The sequence below is a fragment of the Sminthopsis crassicaudata genome, chromosome 5, assembly GCF_048593235.1.
Source record: "Sminthopsis crassicaudata isolate SCR6 chromosome 5, ASM4859323v1, whole genome shotgun sequence".
Classification (NCBI taxonomy): Eukaryota; Metazoa; Chordata; class Mammalia; order Dasyuromorphia; family Dasyuridae; genus Sminthopsis; species Sminthopsis crassicaudata.
Genome location: NC_133621.1, coordinates 309,207,367 through 309,224,835, shown reverse-complemented (window position 1 = coordinate 309,224,835; position 17,469 = coordinate 309,207,367). Strand labels below are relative to the sequence as shown.

General features: G+C 42.7%; 1 protein-coding gene across 3 annotated transcripts in view; it reads left to right on the top strand.

Moving 5' to 3' along the window:
- The window catches only part of TAFA5 (TAFA chemokine like family member 5), a 559,022-nt gene that overhangs the window by 330,051 nt on the left and 211,502 nt on the right, over window positions 1-17,469 (top strand). For all 3 annotated transcript variants that reach the window (XM_074272069.1, XM_074272070.1, XM_074272068.1), the window contains exon 2: window positions 14,073-14,222. In XM_074272069.1, the coding sequence (XP_074128170.1) occupies window positions 14,073-14,222 (150 nt within the window). The remainder of the gene's footprint in view (window positions 1-14,072; window positions 14,223-17,469) is intronic.

The window sequence follows — 17,469 nt, the reverse complement described above, 5'->3', positions numbered from 1 at the left end:
GTTGCAGAGGTGGAATTTGGACTCAGGTCCTACTGACTTCAAATGCAAAGATACTGCTAAGCCACTTACTAAAATACCTCCTCCCAACACATTTCCCACTTTACTAAATGGATCTTCCAAAGGACATCCTGAAGGAGAAAAATTTTAATGGTATTCAATAATGAAATAGAGACAATTAGCATCTCAAAGGAGATCCGAATCGAAAAACTTTAAAGCTGGATATGAATGGGAGTTATTGTTGATGTTCTACTGGAGTCTAGGCCTTGGGCCTTATTTGTATCAAGGATCTGCACCTAATACTATTTAAAACATCACATAATCATAATCATACCCAGATCATGCATATTGTTTTTATTAATACTAGTCAAAAATAAGTGTTTATCCCTCTGACTAATTAGAAAAATCAGTCTTGTTCACTTGTACAGTGGACCACAGACTATTACATATAAATGCATCTTAGTAAATTAATACTAGATTTGTGCTACCAGTTTTGTCTGATGGATCCCAAAGTGGCTTGTTTCCAGATGTCACCTTTGAAAATGTTAAGAGCTAGGAGTGGAATCAAAAAGCCCTCCATGGGCAACATCCTCATGAACTCAGTCAACTATTTGTTGCCAAATAGGTTTTTTTCCCCCTTATGAAAGGAAGACACTAGTTGAGAAAAGTCCCTTTCAACTGGAAAGCTGTAGATGCTTAGACTATTATACCTAGAAGTCTATGTATCCTACCTAGCTATTAGAAACATGGGGATGTGCTTTGATGGCTTTGAATTTCATTCCTTTCTGAATACTAAGTGTTACACCTGACCCTTGCTGGATGCTAGGCTTACCAAAAGAAAAGTAATCCTGCCCTTGCTTTTAAGCATACATTTTATTAGAGGATATAATGGGCATATACATGAGTAAAGACAAGAAAATTTGAGAAGTTATTAATTTCTGGGGGAAACGTGAAAGTTTTCTCAGTAGAAGCAGCACTTGAGTGGAGGTCACAGGATTCTCCACTCCTTCCTTTAGGAGCTGAACTTCCTAATATTGTTGCTATGATTTAGCAGCAAGCTCTTATATGCTGTTTCCTGGAAGCTATCTGTGTTACCTTCTCTGGGCCTTAGAGATCTTGAGTTTTCCTGCCAGGTCCAACATTCTAGGATCCTATGATCTTTGCAGAAAGGGAAACACTTAGAGATGAGGAAGAGTTGTTCAGATTGTGTCGTGGGCTGAGAAGGAGCAGACTGTACTAGGCAAAGAAGTCAGAGAGCACAGTTTAGAAGTCGTGTGGTTCCACAGGACTGGATTGGATCCAAAGAGAGCCTTGATTTTGGCCACAGGACTTGTCCCTGTGACCTTGGGCTGAGCCCTTTCCAACCCTTTGAGGTTTGAGGATTCCAAGACATAAAGGACAGTAAGAGTCATCCATCCTCCAACTTAATGGCAGGGAAACTGCATCACCCAAAGGTGACCCAGACCTCAAAAGTATCAGGTCCTGGCTGCCCAATCAGGTGTGTATTCCAGTGCCTGAGTTTTTACAAAGAAGTGTCATGAGAAAGCTGTTTCCTCATTTTGTCACGCCTGCAATATCTATGTGGGGGACTCTCCAGCTCCTCTACAGGTTGGACTAGATGCCTTCTAAAGTCCCAGTCAGCCAGAGATGCTGGAAGCTTCTGTCTCCCTAGAACACCCCAAGTTCTATGTTAGCTAGGAGCCCCCCAGAATCAGCTCCCACTCCTCAGTGGGGTTTGGTGGTATTCTTGTTTTGCCCCAACATCACTCTAGCTCATCCCCACTGGGACATCCCTTCATCCCTTGGTCCCTGGCAGGTCAGGGCTTCCATGGGATCCTGCCCAGGAAGAATGTATGAGTGTTTATCCGACAGCTGGGCCACACTGTCAGCTCGAGGGCTGAATGAGCAAGCTGGAGATGAAAGGCTGAGTCTGAGCTGGCATTCAAGCCTGGCAGTCAGGCCGTGTGCCGCCTGCATGCTGATGGAGTATCCTGAATGGGCTGGGCCTTTCCATGGGCAGTGGGACCCTGGCAAAGACTCAGGGCAGGGAGAGGGCGAGTCTTGCTTAGCAACCACAGGAGCCGGGGCTCCTCGCCCCGAGGCTGTCCAGACTCTGCTCCTAAATGGACTCCTCGGAGACAAGTGGGACTTTAACAGGAGAGGCCCCATGTGCTTTATAGTGTCTCTTTTCTCCTGATGGGACTATGGAGAATAACAGGGCCGACAGAGGGGCTGCTGACCTGCCGGCTGGCCACGGCTCCGCCATGCTTTTTCTCTACTTTGGTTTTTTATGCTTGCTGACTCCCCTGGCTCAGTGCTCTCCTGAATTTGCTTTTACGCTCTGGCTCCTGGAATTGTCTTACTTAAAGGAAACAAAACAGAAGCAGAGCTGTGTAGTGGGAGGAGAATTGAGTATGGAAGGAGGCAACTTTGGCAAATACCCAATGTCAAAGAAGGAAGTGGACTGTTTAGGGGATTCAAATCCAGCCTGTCACTTTTCCTACAGCAAATGATTTGTCTGTTAGATCGGGAATTTTAAAGCTAGAGTTCATCTCCTCACCCCCACCTCAAGGTGTTCATGAACTTGAATGAGGAATGACATCATTATTTCCACTCATTTCTAGCTGAGATCTGGTAGTTCCTTCTATTATGAGTAAAATGCCCCCAAACCTAATTCTTATGGGGACTCCTAGGCTTCCCAAGGCTGCCAAAGGGGCTTCCAGGACACAAAAACGCTTCAGATCTCAGACTAGATATACACTACTAACGTCTATCCCCATTTAAAATCTGGAGAGCCTTTGAAGTTGCATACACCATTCCCATGTTGACAAAGCAAGTCTGAGCAGACCTTTCTTGAATGATTACTGTCAACATTTGGGGACAAACTTGGTAGGAGAAATGCTGGACTAATGATCGAGTTGCGCCTTTGGGACATTAAAAAGTAGCAGAAACAAAAGAGGGAAGTAGGACATTTCACACACACACACACGCACACACACACACACACACACACACACACACACACACACACACACACACAACATGAACCCAGGAGTCATTTCCATTTCTGGTAGCTGGAAGGTTTGCTTATGACAATGCAGTCATTGGAAACCTAAACCCATCTCTGATATTGTACTTTTACAAAGTTACTCAAAATTGTTACTCAATTTTTTTGTCATTCCCACATTAGACAAAATAAAATATTTCTCCTGACACCGTCCCTGATTGCACTAAGAAAACAGAATCTCTATGGGATATGGAGAGACACATCATCAGAAGAAACAGTCTTGGAAGATGAAAGTTCGGTTGGTCAGTCCCCATTGATCCCAATGGTCCCAGATAACATCGGAGACCTTGTCTGGCTAATCCATGTGAAATTAATTGTTCTGTGAGGACTTTCCTGTCCTTTTTGTCTTTTTTAAATCCATGGCTCTGCTACTATTATTGCCTTCACAAAGATGCTTCCCTGGAAATCTCTTGTTGTTTTTGTTCCTCAGCAAGGTGCTCACCTTGAGATTTGGAAAACCTGGATTAGACCCTTTTAGATCCAGGAGAGGAGGTAGAGGATGAGTCTTTATTATACTAATGAGAGACCAACCAAGACAAGTCCTTGGGCAAGATGGTGGTCAGTATTAGGAAGTAACTCTCCCAGCTTCCACTCCACAAGCATTTATTAGAGAACTCTTATGTGCCATTCTTTTGTCTACCATGAGACATCGCTAAAGAAAATGTTCAATGTTGATTCTAGTTCTAGATTATCTGGGGAGCCAGTTTACACTTCTGCTTAAAGACAAGGAGAACACATCTGGCTACATGTGGAACACATGGAGCAAGGAAGAGAGTAGTAAACAAGAAATAAGAGACCTGTCCTGATCCTTGGGCAAGCATTCTACTTGAGAGCTAGTTTCCCAATTTTTAATATGGGGACAAAGCTCCCAGCCTGTTCAGCCTCCCAAGACACTTTTGTGAAGAGCAGATTAAAAAATGATAATGGGTTTCTATCACATTTGGGGTGGGGCATGGAAACAAGATAATGAAGCTAAACTTATTTGCGATTTGATTGACTTTTGGATTGGAGGTCTGATTATATCAGTATAAGGATTTCTGGGAGAGAAATGGCCCCCTTCTCCACCACACAGTGCTCTGTAGGCACTCTTCTTAGAGAGACCCCAGGGGCATTCTGAGGGTGGGTCATGCCTTAAATGTGTGAATCCAAAATTTCCTTATCTTGAAGCCAGCTCTCCATTCTGGACTCCAGGGATAAGAACAACTTGACAATGATATAGTAAAAACCCAAGAAATGATAAATGTAAAATTTACTAAGAAATATTAAAATATTAACAACAATAGCAGGTAACATTTATATATTGTTTAAAATGTGAAAGCACATGCATGCGTTATTTCATTTTGTCCTCACAATGAGTTTACAAATAAGGAAACACGGTAAAACAGGTTAGCCCACTCTTCCAAGGTCACAGAGCTAGTAAGTGTCTAAGACAGGATTTGAACTTAGATCTTTCTGACTCGGTATAAGAAAACACTCATTATAGTTGTTATTTCTTTATTATTACTATTACTGCTAGTAGTAACTTGTAGCTCCTTGAAATGCTGCCATTAGATGGCACACAGCAGATGACATTTCTACTCTGGGTTGGATTCTGTGTTGGTAAAGGGAGGAGAGATGAGCAGATTGATAGAATCATGGTGTTTCTGTAGCTTTTAAATATCACTTACTTGTTGGGAGGCCTGAGTAATTGAATGTGTGTTTGTGTGTGCTTAGAACGCAAGTAGATAGCATTTCATCTAAAAAAGATGTTTGGAAGAATTTGTAGAGTGGGTTTGAGAAAATAATTTATAATAATATATTAATATGTAATATAAATAATAAATAAATATGGCTAATTGGGGGAAAAGACAAAGACCTGAGAGCCTTGGTGGACTCCAAGCTCAGGATGCATCATGGATGATTAGAGACCTTGATACCGAGTTAGGTGGTGGTGTCCAAGAGTAAAGAAGCAATTGCTTCTTTGTCCTCTGCCTTGCTCGAACCACACCTGGAGTCTTGGGTCTTGTTCTGGAGTTTGGAAGATCTTTGAAGAACAGGAGAGCTTCCTGGGGAGCAAGAGGTAGCATGGATGGAGAAGGGTCTTGAGTCCATATAAGGTGAGGATCTTTTTGCAGGGAAGGAAACCATACTGACCCTGGGAAAGAGAGAGCTTAGGGTAGGGGGGACAAACATAATCTGCGTATTTGAATGGCTGTATTGGGAAATGGGTCTTGCTGAGCCCCAGAGCCCCAGAGCTGGGAGTGAGTTTAGGCTTGAAGAGAGTGTGTGTGTGTGTGTGTGTGTGTGTGCAGGTGCAGTGGTTTGTCCTCCCAACTAGAGCTCTCCTTGTAAGGTAGTAAGGTCCCCATCTGTAGGGTCCTCCAAACGGAGGCTGAATGGCTACTTGCCAAGTGTTGTTCTTGTCCTGGCATGGGGTAGAGTGGTTGCCCAGTGAGGGCTTCCCAGTTCTAAGAGTCCGATTCTGTGCAGTAGTTTTTTTTGGGGGGAGCCTCCACAAGTCCTCATTCCTCCTTGCGGAAAGGAGCTGCTTCCTCTGCTAATTGAACTCTAATGATCTCCTCCAACATGTGTTAGCCGGGGACTAATTAATAAGATATGTCACTGATTAATGACATATTTCTATATTTAATCTTGTTTATGGCCACAGTTAAACTCGGGCCCTTGTCCACAGGACATTTTTCATCCCTCCACCATTGTTTGGACTTTCTGGAACCATGCCAGGCATTAAGGAAACAAAGGAGGCTGGGAATACCTCGCCCAGCAGCCAGCAGCTTGGTCCCAGATGCTCCTTATCAGAATGTGACCAAGAGTCAGGAAGGAAGCGAGCAGTCATCTTAGCAATCTCCCTCTCCATCCCTTCTCAATGTCCTACAAGTACTTTAAGAGATTAAGATCTCTTAAACTGAACTGGTTTTATTTTTTTAGCCATGTACCTTGACCGATCAGTTAGTAAACATTTACTAAGCACCTACTATGTATCAGGCACTATGCTAAGTCCTAGAGAAATGAAAAGAAAAAAAAAGTGTCTTTCCTTGGGGATTTCACAGTCTAATTGGGGACATAACAAGCAAATACTTTGGGGAAACCACATCTGTGAAGATTAAATGGGAGGCAATCTTCAAAGGGAAGACATTGGAATGAAGAGGACTTGGGGAAGGGATTATGGAGAAGGAGTGATTTTAACTGAGATTTGAAGGAAGCCAGGAGGTAGAGATGAGCAAGAGCATTCCAGACATGGTTTAGGGGGTCTTGCCCCCTTACCTGGAGCTGTCACCAGAGCTGGCCAGAAAGAGCTCTGGCTTCATTCTCCAATTGATAAATGATCAAAGGATATGAACAGACAATTTTCAGATGATGAAATTAAAACTATTTCCACTCATATGAAAGAGTGTTCCAAATCACTATTGATCAGAGAAATGCAAATTAAGACAACGCTGAGGTATCATTTCACACCTGTCAGATTGGCTAAGATGACAGGAACAAATAACGATGAATGTTGGAGGGGCTGTGGGAAAACTGGGACACTGATGCATTGTTGGTGGAGTTGTGAAAGAATCCAACCATTCTGGAGAGCAATCTGGAATTATGCCCAAAAAGTTATCAAAATGTGCATACCCTTTGACCCAGCCATACTACTACTGGGCTTATACCCCAAGGAACTACTAGAGAAGGGAAAGGGTCCTGTATGTGCCAAAATGTTTGTGGCAGCCCTTTTCATAGTGGCTAGAAGCTGGAAGATGAATGGATGTCCATCAATTGGAGAATGGTTGGGTAAATTATGGTATATGAATGTTATGGAATATTATTGTTCTATAAGAAATGACCAACAGGAGAAATACAGAGAGGCTTGGAGAGACTTACATCAACTGATGCTGAGTGAAACGAGCAGAACCAGAAGATCATTATACACTTCAACAATGATACTGTACGAGGATGTATGCTGATGGAAGTGGATTTCTTCAACATAGAGAAGAACTAATCCAATTCCAATTGATTAATGATGGACAGAACCAGCTACATCCAGAAAAGGAACACTGGGAAATGAATGTAAACTGTTATTTTTACCTTCTGAATCCAATTCTTCCTGTGCAACAAGAAATTCGGTTCTACACACATATATTGTATCTAAATTATACTATAATATATTTAACATATATAAGACTGCTTGCCATCTGGGGGAGGGGGTTGGGGGAGGAAGGGAAAAAATCTGAATAGAAGTAAGTGCAAGGGATAATGTTGTAAAAAATTACCCATGCATATGTACTGTCAAAAAATGTTATAATTATAAAATAAAATAAAATAAAAAAAAAAAAAAAAAAAGAGCTCTGGCTTCAGCTCTCTCCCCTTTGTACATCATCTTTCTTCAAGCTGCCAATAAGAGACTCCTAAAAGAGTTTCCAATTGCAAATGCCTTAACTGAACATTTAAAGTCCAACTTTGTCCAGCTCCCAGCTCCCAGTCAGCATCCCAGGCTCATTACCCTTCAACATTCAGTTTTCACATTTGCAGTTTTTTGTTTGTTTGTTTGTTTTTTAACCTTAAGGAAGAAATGGCTGAAAAGGACACAGGCAGAAAGTAGTGTGCTCCCTTAAAAACCACTCTTCATCTTAGGTCCTCAGTTTCCTTATTTATAATATAAATTAGATCAGATAATCTTCAATGTGTAGATTATAAAGTGTGACAAGCATTTAATCTCACATTAGATCACAAGATGCTACATGTATTTAACACAAAATCTAATATGCATTTAATCTCACATTAGATCTCTAGGTGGAACACACATTTAATCTTAAAAAGGTGCAAAACAAATTTAATCTCTCAATACATCATCTGGTACACAAGATGTTACATGTATTTAGTCTTACACTAGATCACAAAGATATAACATGCATTTAATCTGACATTAGATCGCAAGAAGTAACAGGCATGTAATTTTGCATTAGATTAGAAGATGTGACATGCGTCTTAATTTCAGGCAAGACTGTGACTTAGTTCAGGACATTTGACCTGGCCCTGTGGCAAGCCAGTGGATGGACTCACCCTAGCTGTGTGTGGCTGGTGGGGAGGCTCCATCTTCAGCCTCTGGAGTTTGGAAGGTCTTTGAAGAACAGGAGAGCTTCCTGGGGAGCAGGAGGTAGCATGGATGGAGAAGGGTCTTTTCATTTTTCCTCTCTACTGTGAATCCGGCCAAGCTGTGCTGTGGCACAGAGAGCAAAGTTGGACCCTCTGGATTTCAGGACACCTCATGGACACCTCAGGTAGTTCATCCCTGGATGAAACGAGTCTCATTGCTAAGCCACATGGACCCATCAGGCCTTGCTGCAGAGCCATTCCCACGTTCTTTAACATTTCCATACAAGTAAGGTTTTCCATTTCCTCATCTCATTGGCGACTCTGCATGGGGATGCTCAAGATCTTTGGTGCTTTTCCTATCATGGTTTTGCTGAGTTATAGAACATTAGATCTGGGAAGGATGCTCAATTTCAAGGCGTCCCTGTTTTGTTCAGGGCATTGTCGCCATGGACTCTCCTTCATATTCCAGCCTCTGGCCCACTCTAGAATTTGGTGCATTGTTCAGCGCTCTCTCTCAGGGATTCTTGGCTCCCTTTTATGCTGCTGCCTTATTCCCTATTGTCCCCTCAGGACTTCTGAGTGTTCTTGAGTCTGTAGTACCCAACACAAATCTAGGCCCATGGGGGAGCTTGATGCTTGTCGTTGTCTCCCTCCATCCCATCACAGACACGTTCTCATGTGGGCATCTACCAGTCACACCCTCTTCCAACAGGGCTCCAGAGGCCTCTAGCCCAGGTCTCCTTAGAGGCTGTGGGAACAGTGAGGGCAGTCTCTCTATCAGTCTCTGACAGGTCAGCACGCATGGCCATGATTGGGCAGCAATCATTTCTAATGGTGCCATTTTGTCCTTTGAATTGTTCCTTTTTCAAAGCCACCCAGTGACAGTGACAGATGACCTGGCCTCTGCAGGGGAGAGTGCCATGTTCTGCCTGTCAGCTTTTGTCACTGTCAGAGAGGCTGCAATGACTGGTGGCAAGGGGTCCCAGCCACCCACTCTGACAAGGAGCTAGGACTTGTCAGGACCCCCTTCTAGTCTTCTTCCCACATTGGGAATTGCTGAGCAGAAAATGTCAGACCACCTAAGAACATGGAATGGCAGGGCTGGGAGGGAGCTTAGAACGGGGAATGTCAGAGCTGGGTGAGAGCTTAGAAAAGGGGGTGTCAGAGCTGGAGGGGGACTTAGAACAGGGGGTGTCAGGACAAGGAGGGATCTTAGAAAAGGGGGTATCAGAGCTGGGGAGGACTCCGAACAGGGAATGTCAGAGTCATAAATGATTATTGTCACTTTTGACTTTAGGAGTTGGTTACATACTAGAGATTCCCACCCTCTCTCATTCTCTCCCCGAAATCTTAACTTAGAGATTTGTGAGTTGCTACTGACCAGTTTATGGTTGAAGAGAATATTTCTCAGAGGAAATTATAGAAAAGATATTTGACATCTTAATGGTACATTAAGGGTTTTACCTAAATTTGCTTATAGTGCTATTATTATCCTCTTTTCCACATCAGAAAACAGTTCTCTCTAGGTGATATGACTATTAAGTAGCTAAAGCTGGACCAGAATTCAGATCTGCACGAGTCCATGCTCAGTTTGTGTCGATGATCCTTCAGGACCTTCTCAAGTTGAACTTCATACCAAAGCTGTCCAACTCAGCAGATCTCCCAGCTCTTGCCCTCCATTGGCAGAGATTTGGGGGAGTAGATCATTGGCTGCCTTCTGCACCCTGGAATACACACAATTCCTTTGTCATGGCACTCACCCATAGTTGTTATCATCTTTGTAAGCCACTGGCCTCTTCTTTACGGACCTGGTGATGGCCTAGAATGTCACATCTGGAAAAGGTCATAGAAGGAACTCAAGTTACCACTTCCCTCTTATTTTTCATGTGTGGAAACCAAGGCACTGACCCACTAGGTTTTAATAAAAACTTGTTGATTGGATGATTGTAGCTTGGAAGGCTCCTTCCTTCTGCAGGGGCTCCCTCTTTACCGGGCTGTGGCCCATCTGCTCACGGTCTTTGGCTTATCCCATTGAAGTAGAAAATGATGACACACTCGTTATTATAACTCATGTTCTGTTTTGCGCTCGACTCTGCCTCCAGGAAGAGGCTTTGAGTAGCACAATTCCCTCCTTCTCAGAGTTTTTGGGGAAAAGGAAACATTTTTCATTGAAATACCACCTTGGGCCTGCAAGTGTCATGCCTAAGGATGAAGAAGGTGGAAGGACAGAACTAAGCCTTCCTCCCAACTTGATTGCTTTGTTTGGGCCCCATAATGGAGTCTGAGGGCAGAGTCTTGGTGTAGATTTTGTATGTTCACTGGGCTTTATCATTCGGCATTAAACTGCCTCGGAAGAAAGCCCATTATTGGGTAGCGGTAGTAACAGTCTATCCTAGAAAGTGTGCTGGATTAAAGATGTGCATTCAGATCCCACCTCTGATACCTATTCCCTGCTCACACTCAGGCAACTTCACTTCCCTGTGTGGACCTTGCTTTCCTTTTCCATCAAATAGGGCAAAGGAATGTGAGAGTTGATCGTGATCTTGTAGCATTGCTTCCATTTTGAAATTATGCTCAATTATCTCCTGTATTCAAGCTAAATTGGAATTTTTGAGGGAAAAAGGCATGAACCAGTCAAGATTTTGAACTGAGAGGGGACTAAGAAATTATTTGATCGTATGTATACATATATTGGATTTAACATACGTTTTAATATTTTTAACATGTATGGGACTATCTGCCATCTAGGTGAGGGGATAATTTGGAACAGAAGGCTTTGCAAGGGTCAGTGTTGAAAAAATTACCTATACATATATCTTGTAAATAAAAAGCTTTAGTAAAACTTAAAAAAAAAAAGAAATTATTTGATCTAGCTAATAGATTAGGAAACAGACCTGGTTGATTTTTCTTGTCAAACCATAATTGGCAGCTTTAAACCTAGAACCTTTGGCTCCCCATTGTTCGTTGGGGTGTGGCTTATGAGTGTGTTGTAAAGGCTAAGGATCAAACAACATGACAAAGATCTGCTGTTTGTATTACTTTGAAATCCAGGTTCAGAATCAAGATGCTCACATTCAAATGGTCAACACAACCGAAGAGACCTGGTAGTTGTCAGCTGCCAGGCAGTTGACACTCCTTATTTTTGTCATGCACGGGGTATGAGTCCAAGTTAGCTTTGAGAAACCTTGGTATAAGTCTATCAACTTGGATTGCAGATTTTCTAGTTATTTTGCTGATTCTTGAACTGGCAAGTACTGCATCTCAAAGGTGGGTGGGAGAGTGATGGTCTGCTTAGTATATGGCCTGGCTTCTGGCGATCGATGTGCTTTGGAAATGGAGCATCATATTGGAGCTAAGATGAGCTTAGGAAAGACACGATTGGTGCATCCGCTGGGATTTTCTGATAACTAAATTTCAATGTAATTGATTTTCTTGGTAATCCTATGGATTTATTTCATACATTTAAATACCTTTTTCTAAAAAGGGGTCTACAAACTTTATCAGACTTCTGAATGGATCCATGACATTAAAAAAAAAAAGAGAAATTCTGCAATAACTCATCTATTGTTTCATCCTTTCCCAAATCCAGCTGTGTCAGTAGCCACGCTCCCCATTCTTTTTCACTTCTTTCTCAAAGGATTTTTGTAAATACAAAACACTCCCCTCCCTTCCAGTGACCTCCCATCTGACTCCAGAGCCATGTTTTGTTCTCAATCTGGCCCAAAGAGGCTCAAACTTAATTTAACAAAAAGGGGCAAAGTTGGCCTTCGTGCTGTCTCCTTGGCCCTAGTGGTGAATCCCCCGGGTCGATCACATTGCTTTTCCTGCCTCTATTTTAAGCCCATGTGTTGCCATTCTATCCCCTTGTCCTTGCCCTTAGATTTATTCTTTGCTCTGTGGCTTTCTGTGGTAGCGGCCATTAGGCAGAGGTCAAGCAGGTGATTGGCTGGGGTGCCTGTGGGCAGAAGCCTCAGTGAGATCCATCTCAGTGGAATCTTTCACAATACATGGGCTTGGGTTAGAACCAGGAGGATCTTGGTCCAACCATTTAAGTTTGCAATTGCAGCGTGAATAAGTGACAGAGCAGGGTTTTAAGCCATAAGCTCCTAGATATAGAGATAGAAAGGAAAATGTTATAAAACTCTTTTTTATAATAAAGAAAACTGAGCCTGAGAGGCATTTAGTGTCTTCCTCTACGATGATATGGGGGGGAAATGGCAGAGTTGATATCAAACCAAGGTCTGCTGGCTCTGGGTTCTAACTCAGTGACTGCAGGCTCATGTAGAAAAGGGTCCACTAATGTGTTCAGGTCATTTCCCTTTTCTTCTTTTGTGAAATGGAATCAAAATTACATAGGTAATTGGAACAGGCCTTCAAGATCATGCAGTTGTGTAGCCATTCTTCCTTTTCCTTCTAGAGGTACTCATCAGTTTTATCTGCAGATGACAGTCAATAGAAGAAAGGGATGGGGAGATCCCTTTAGGGGAGTTGCCTCGATCTAGTCTTATTGTAAAAAATAGGTCCCACATTTATTGGTAGAGTTTAATATTTTGCCATGAACAGCCTAGATTTTTCCCACTCTGTAGAGACAGGCAGCTTTTTGAGTTGTTCTTAAAACGTTTTATTGGTGTATGAATTTCATCAGGCAGCTCTCATCAATTCCCTTCCAATCAGCAGTTCTCAGCAACTGGGTTTCTTTGTTAGGATTTACAACAAAGCCCATGGATCAGGACGGCCAATAAAAAAGGTCATTTGCCTTCAAAAGCAGCCGTGAACATGAGCACCCACTGGCAGATGGGGAGGTAGAAACAGTGTGGTTCAACCTCTTTGACTGGAGGAAACTGAGATTAAAATGAGAAATGATTTATCTGTAGTCACTTCAGTAAATAGTGGCTAATTATGCTATGGACTCTGCTTCCCCAATGAAACTGATCTTTCCTGAGCAGTCAGGTACAGTGTGCTTTCCATAATGTCTCTTTTCCCTAAATGATCTTGTATTCATTTTGTAGCTCTTCTCTGCATCCTCTGCTACATTAGTCCCTTCTTGGGGCCTTGTTGCTATCACTGCTGTAAGAAATGCTTATTCAGGGATTAAGTGATATTAGCCATCCCTACCCCCATCACCCCTGGACTAACTTGTTGGCCTTAGTATGGGGAGCTGGAGAAGGAGGGAACCCTGGTTCACAAGACAGTGAGCAGGTAGAGACGTGGGTGCACACTGCCCTCTATTCCACTAGTAACAGCTCTGGTTTAATTCAGAATCATTTCTTTACTGCTGTCTGGGGCTCTGGGATAATTGCATGATTTCTTAACTGTGTAGTTTGGAAAATGCCACCTTTTACAGCTTTAAAAGAAGGATTTGACCTATTTTCCTTTTTTATAGTATGGAAGTTGTTGTCATTAACAGGCCTATAATCACAGAGAGGGGGCATAATGCTTGGTTCCATGAATCGAATCTTTCCCAAGATGGTATTTTATTTTATTTTATTTTTTTTTTTTACAATAAATGCTTCAAGGTTTAAGCATTGGGGGGAAAAAAAACTGGTTTCATCATTTTATCTCTTCTCTTTAGGCTGTTTCTTTCCATAGTTGACAAGGTGGGTTTCATCCAGAATTGGCTTGTTTCTGGGGAAATGGCAGTTCTACAAATGGAGAGATTCCCAGATTAGTTGGGGTTTAACAGGGCTGGTCCTTTAAACAAAGCAACATAAACTAGAAAGGTCACCGGACTCAAGCCAACATGTTGTCATTTATGAGGCAATAACCATTTCCTGGTTTTTGTGGGCCTCCTGGGCTAACCACCAAGAAGGATCATGAGACATCCCTTCCCCCTGGGATATGGCAGCCTCCTTGCTTGTTCACCTGCCCATGCTGGGAATCCACACCAGCTGGCTCATTCCCTAACCCCAGTCCCTGTGGTCTGTTCTCTTCCCAGGTCAGTTGGCTGCTGGCACCTGTGAGATTGTGACTCTGGACAGAGATAGTAGCCAACCCCGAAGGACTATTGCACGACAGACTGCTCGATGTGCTTGTAAAAGAGGGCAGATCGCCGGGACGACGAGAGCCCGGCCAGCCTGCGTGGACGGTAAGTGGCCGGACGGCTGCCAGTTCTTTGGGATCGTTGGAAGGGCTCCCACCTTGTCCCAGTTCTTTATGATTGTAAAGGTCAGGGAGTGCACAGATCCAGGTGTCTTGGCCCAGTGTCTCTGATAAAAGGATTGCAGTGGCCCAGGCCAGGCTTTTCCTATCATTTACCTACCCCCTTCCCACATGAGACTCAATTGGCTTTCTGTTGATCAACCTTGGTATTTCAGCCAGGTATCGGTGTGGGAATTGAAATACCATTATCTGCCTGTGTGCTGCCTTAATGCAAAGGATAACCCATTGCGATAAATGTCTCAGAGACAACACGGGGTGGAGTAATGATTTCTGAGATCTTTATTCTTAGCAAAACATTCATTCACTGCAATTTGTAATCAAAGGTTTAGTGCTACTTGGAGGCCAATCTGACTTCTCCGGCGTGACAGTTAATGCTGTTGGGAAGGGGGGAGAGCTAGGAGAAGGTTGTTGTTTCAGATGGATGCCAGTCACATGAAGAGTCTTGGATTCTTGGCTCCCTCTGGAATAGCTGTGAGATGCATTTACAGCTAAAAGTGTGGAGGTTCCCCATCCTGAGGGCACCCACACACCAGTCATAGTCATGTGATGTGGACTGGTGCATTCGGCCAGTGGGCACCATGGCGCACGTGGCCCCAATGGTTTGACCCTACGGGGGTGACCACAGAAGCTCTGTTGTGGATAGATTTGTATGTTTTGGTTCTTGTTTTGCTGGACATAAGGATGAAAGATTCATTGCTAAGGAGATATGGGGGATATTTCTTAGAAAAATGAATTATGTCTTGCCTTAAAAGAGAATAGGAAAGCTAGCTCCAAAGGTGTTTATCATTCTATCAACCATCGAGCTCTTTCACTATAAAAGGAGAAGATTTTCATTAACTCTCCATGTAGATAAAGTGTGTGGGGACGTGTGGGGGGAGGAGTGGGGGTTGAAATCCATCACAGAACCCCAGGTTTTGCATGATTTATCAAGGCATGGATTTGGATATGCCACGGGCAGGGACATCCCTCGTGTTGGTGTGGGGAGTCGCAGGAGAAATCCAATTTTCACATTGTTTGTCCATATAGGGGTTTGCACACACCATGAGCAAAGTCTTTGCTTGGGATGGGTGTATTGGGGTTTATGTAGTTCAATATTTGAGAGAAATCACACATAGAATTTTAGGATCTTGGACTGGAGGGGATTCTTGAATCCATCTAGTTCCACCTATAGCTCAAGTTCTATTATTAGCCCCTCTCAAAATGTGGCAAAATCTGTGGACCCCTGCTCCAATTCATAAAATAAATGAAATGACAAAAGAAACCAATATATTATAATAGTTATGAATATATATTTATATGCAAAATACATACATACAAGTAAATTGTGTGCATTCAGGGACCCCTTAAAATAAATTCCTCTAATGAGGAATCCCCCAAATGGGATCATAAAGAATATTTCTATTGAGTGGTTACTCACGACCATGGTTCTTCTACTTTGGGACAACTCTCATTCATATCAGTTCTCAGTCTGTCTTTAAGTAACTCCTCAATGCTCCCCTCTAAGACCCAGAAAAGATGCTTTATTTGGTCTTTCCTGTGGTAGTTCACTTTAACACGATAAATGTCTCAAAGACAACACAAGGTGGAGTAATGATTTCGGAGATCTTTATTCTTTTTTTTTTTATTTTTTATTCATTTTTCCAAATTATCCCCTCCCTCCCTTCACTCCCTCCCCCCGATGGCAGGAAATCCAATACATTTTACATGTGTTACAATATAACTTAGATACAATATATGTGTGTAAATACCATTTTCTTGTTGCACATTAATTATTAGCTTCCAAAGGTATAAGTAACCTGGGTAGATAGACAGTAGTGCTAACAATTTACATTCGCTTGCCAGTGTTCCTTCTCTGGGTATAGTTATTTCTGTCCATCATTGATCAACTGGAAGTGAGCCGGATCTTCTTTATGTTGAAGATTTCCACTTCCATCAGAATACATCCTCATACAGTATTGTTGTTGAAGTGTATAGTGATCTTCTGGTTCTGCTCATTTCACTCAGCATCAGTTGATGTAAGTCTCTCCAAGCCTCTCTGTATTCCTCCTGCTGGTCATTTCTTACAGAGCAATAATATTCCATAACCTTCATATACCACAATTTACCCAGCCATTCTCCAATTGATGGACATCCATTCAACTTCCAGTTTCTAGCTACAACAAAAAGAGCTGCCACAAACATTTTGGCACATACAGGTCCCTTTCCCCTCCTCAGTATTTCTTTGGGATATAATCCCAATAACAGCAATGCTGGGTCAAAGGATATGCACAGTTTGACAACTTTTTGGGCATAGTTCCAAATTGCTCTCCAGAATGGCTGGATTCTTTCACAACTCCACCAACAATGTATCAGTGTCCCAGTTTTCCCACATCCCCTCCAACATTCATCATTATTTGTTCCTGTCATTTTAGCCAATCTAATAGGTGTGTAGTGGTATCTCAGAGTTGTCTTGAGATCTTTAAACATTCAATCACTGCAATTTGTCATCAAAGGTTTAGTGCTACTTGGGGGCCAGTCTGAGTGCCAACTGTCATCCTGACTCTCCCAACTCCCCAAGTATTCTCTTCTCTAGGCTAAGTATCCTTAGGTCCTTCAGCGGAGTCTCAAAGAGGTTCCACACCTTTGTTTCCCAGAGTGGAGCTTCTCTTCTGCCGACACCCTCCCTTACTGTAATCCTCTTTTCCTTAGATATACCTGGACCTTGAACAATTAACAGCCTTTCAGGGCAGGCATCCTTGGGATTGCTGTGTAGGCGGGCCTGTTAAGGAACTGAGGAAGAAGGCAGGTGGGACAATTGTCATCGAACAACATTCATTTGTGATGTTTGGAGGAGTGGGGATGAAAAGAAGTAGGGAAGAGCCAGTAACTAGGCAGTCAATCCACCAGTCATTCAACAAGCATTTATTAAGCACCAGCTATTTACCACACAATATTAGGCTTGGGGCACTGTTACTTAGAGAGAGTTGATATTCTAATTGGGGATACATATAAAAATATGAAGCAGAGATATACAGTAGTTTGGGATAGATAACACTAGCAGTTTGGGAAATCTGTGCCTCTCCCTCATCCCCACTCCACCAGAGAGTCATATCCTAGAATTTTCCTTTTTCTCCCAGAGTCCTCTCCTTGATAGTGTAACCACACTAGCAGCTCTTAAATGTGTGACTTCAGTA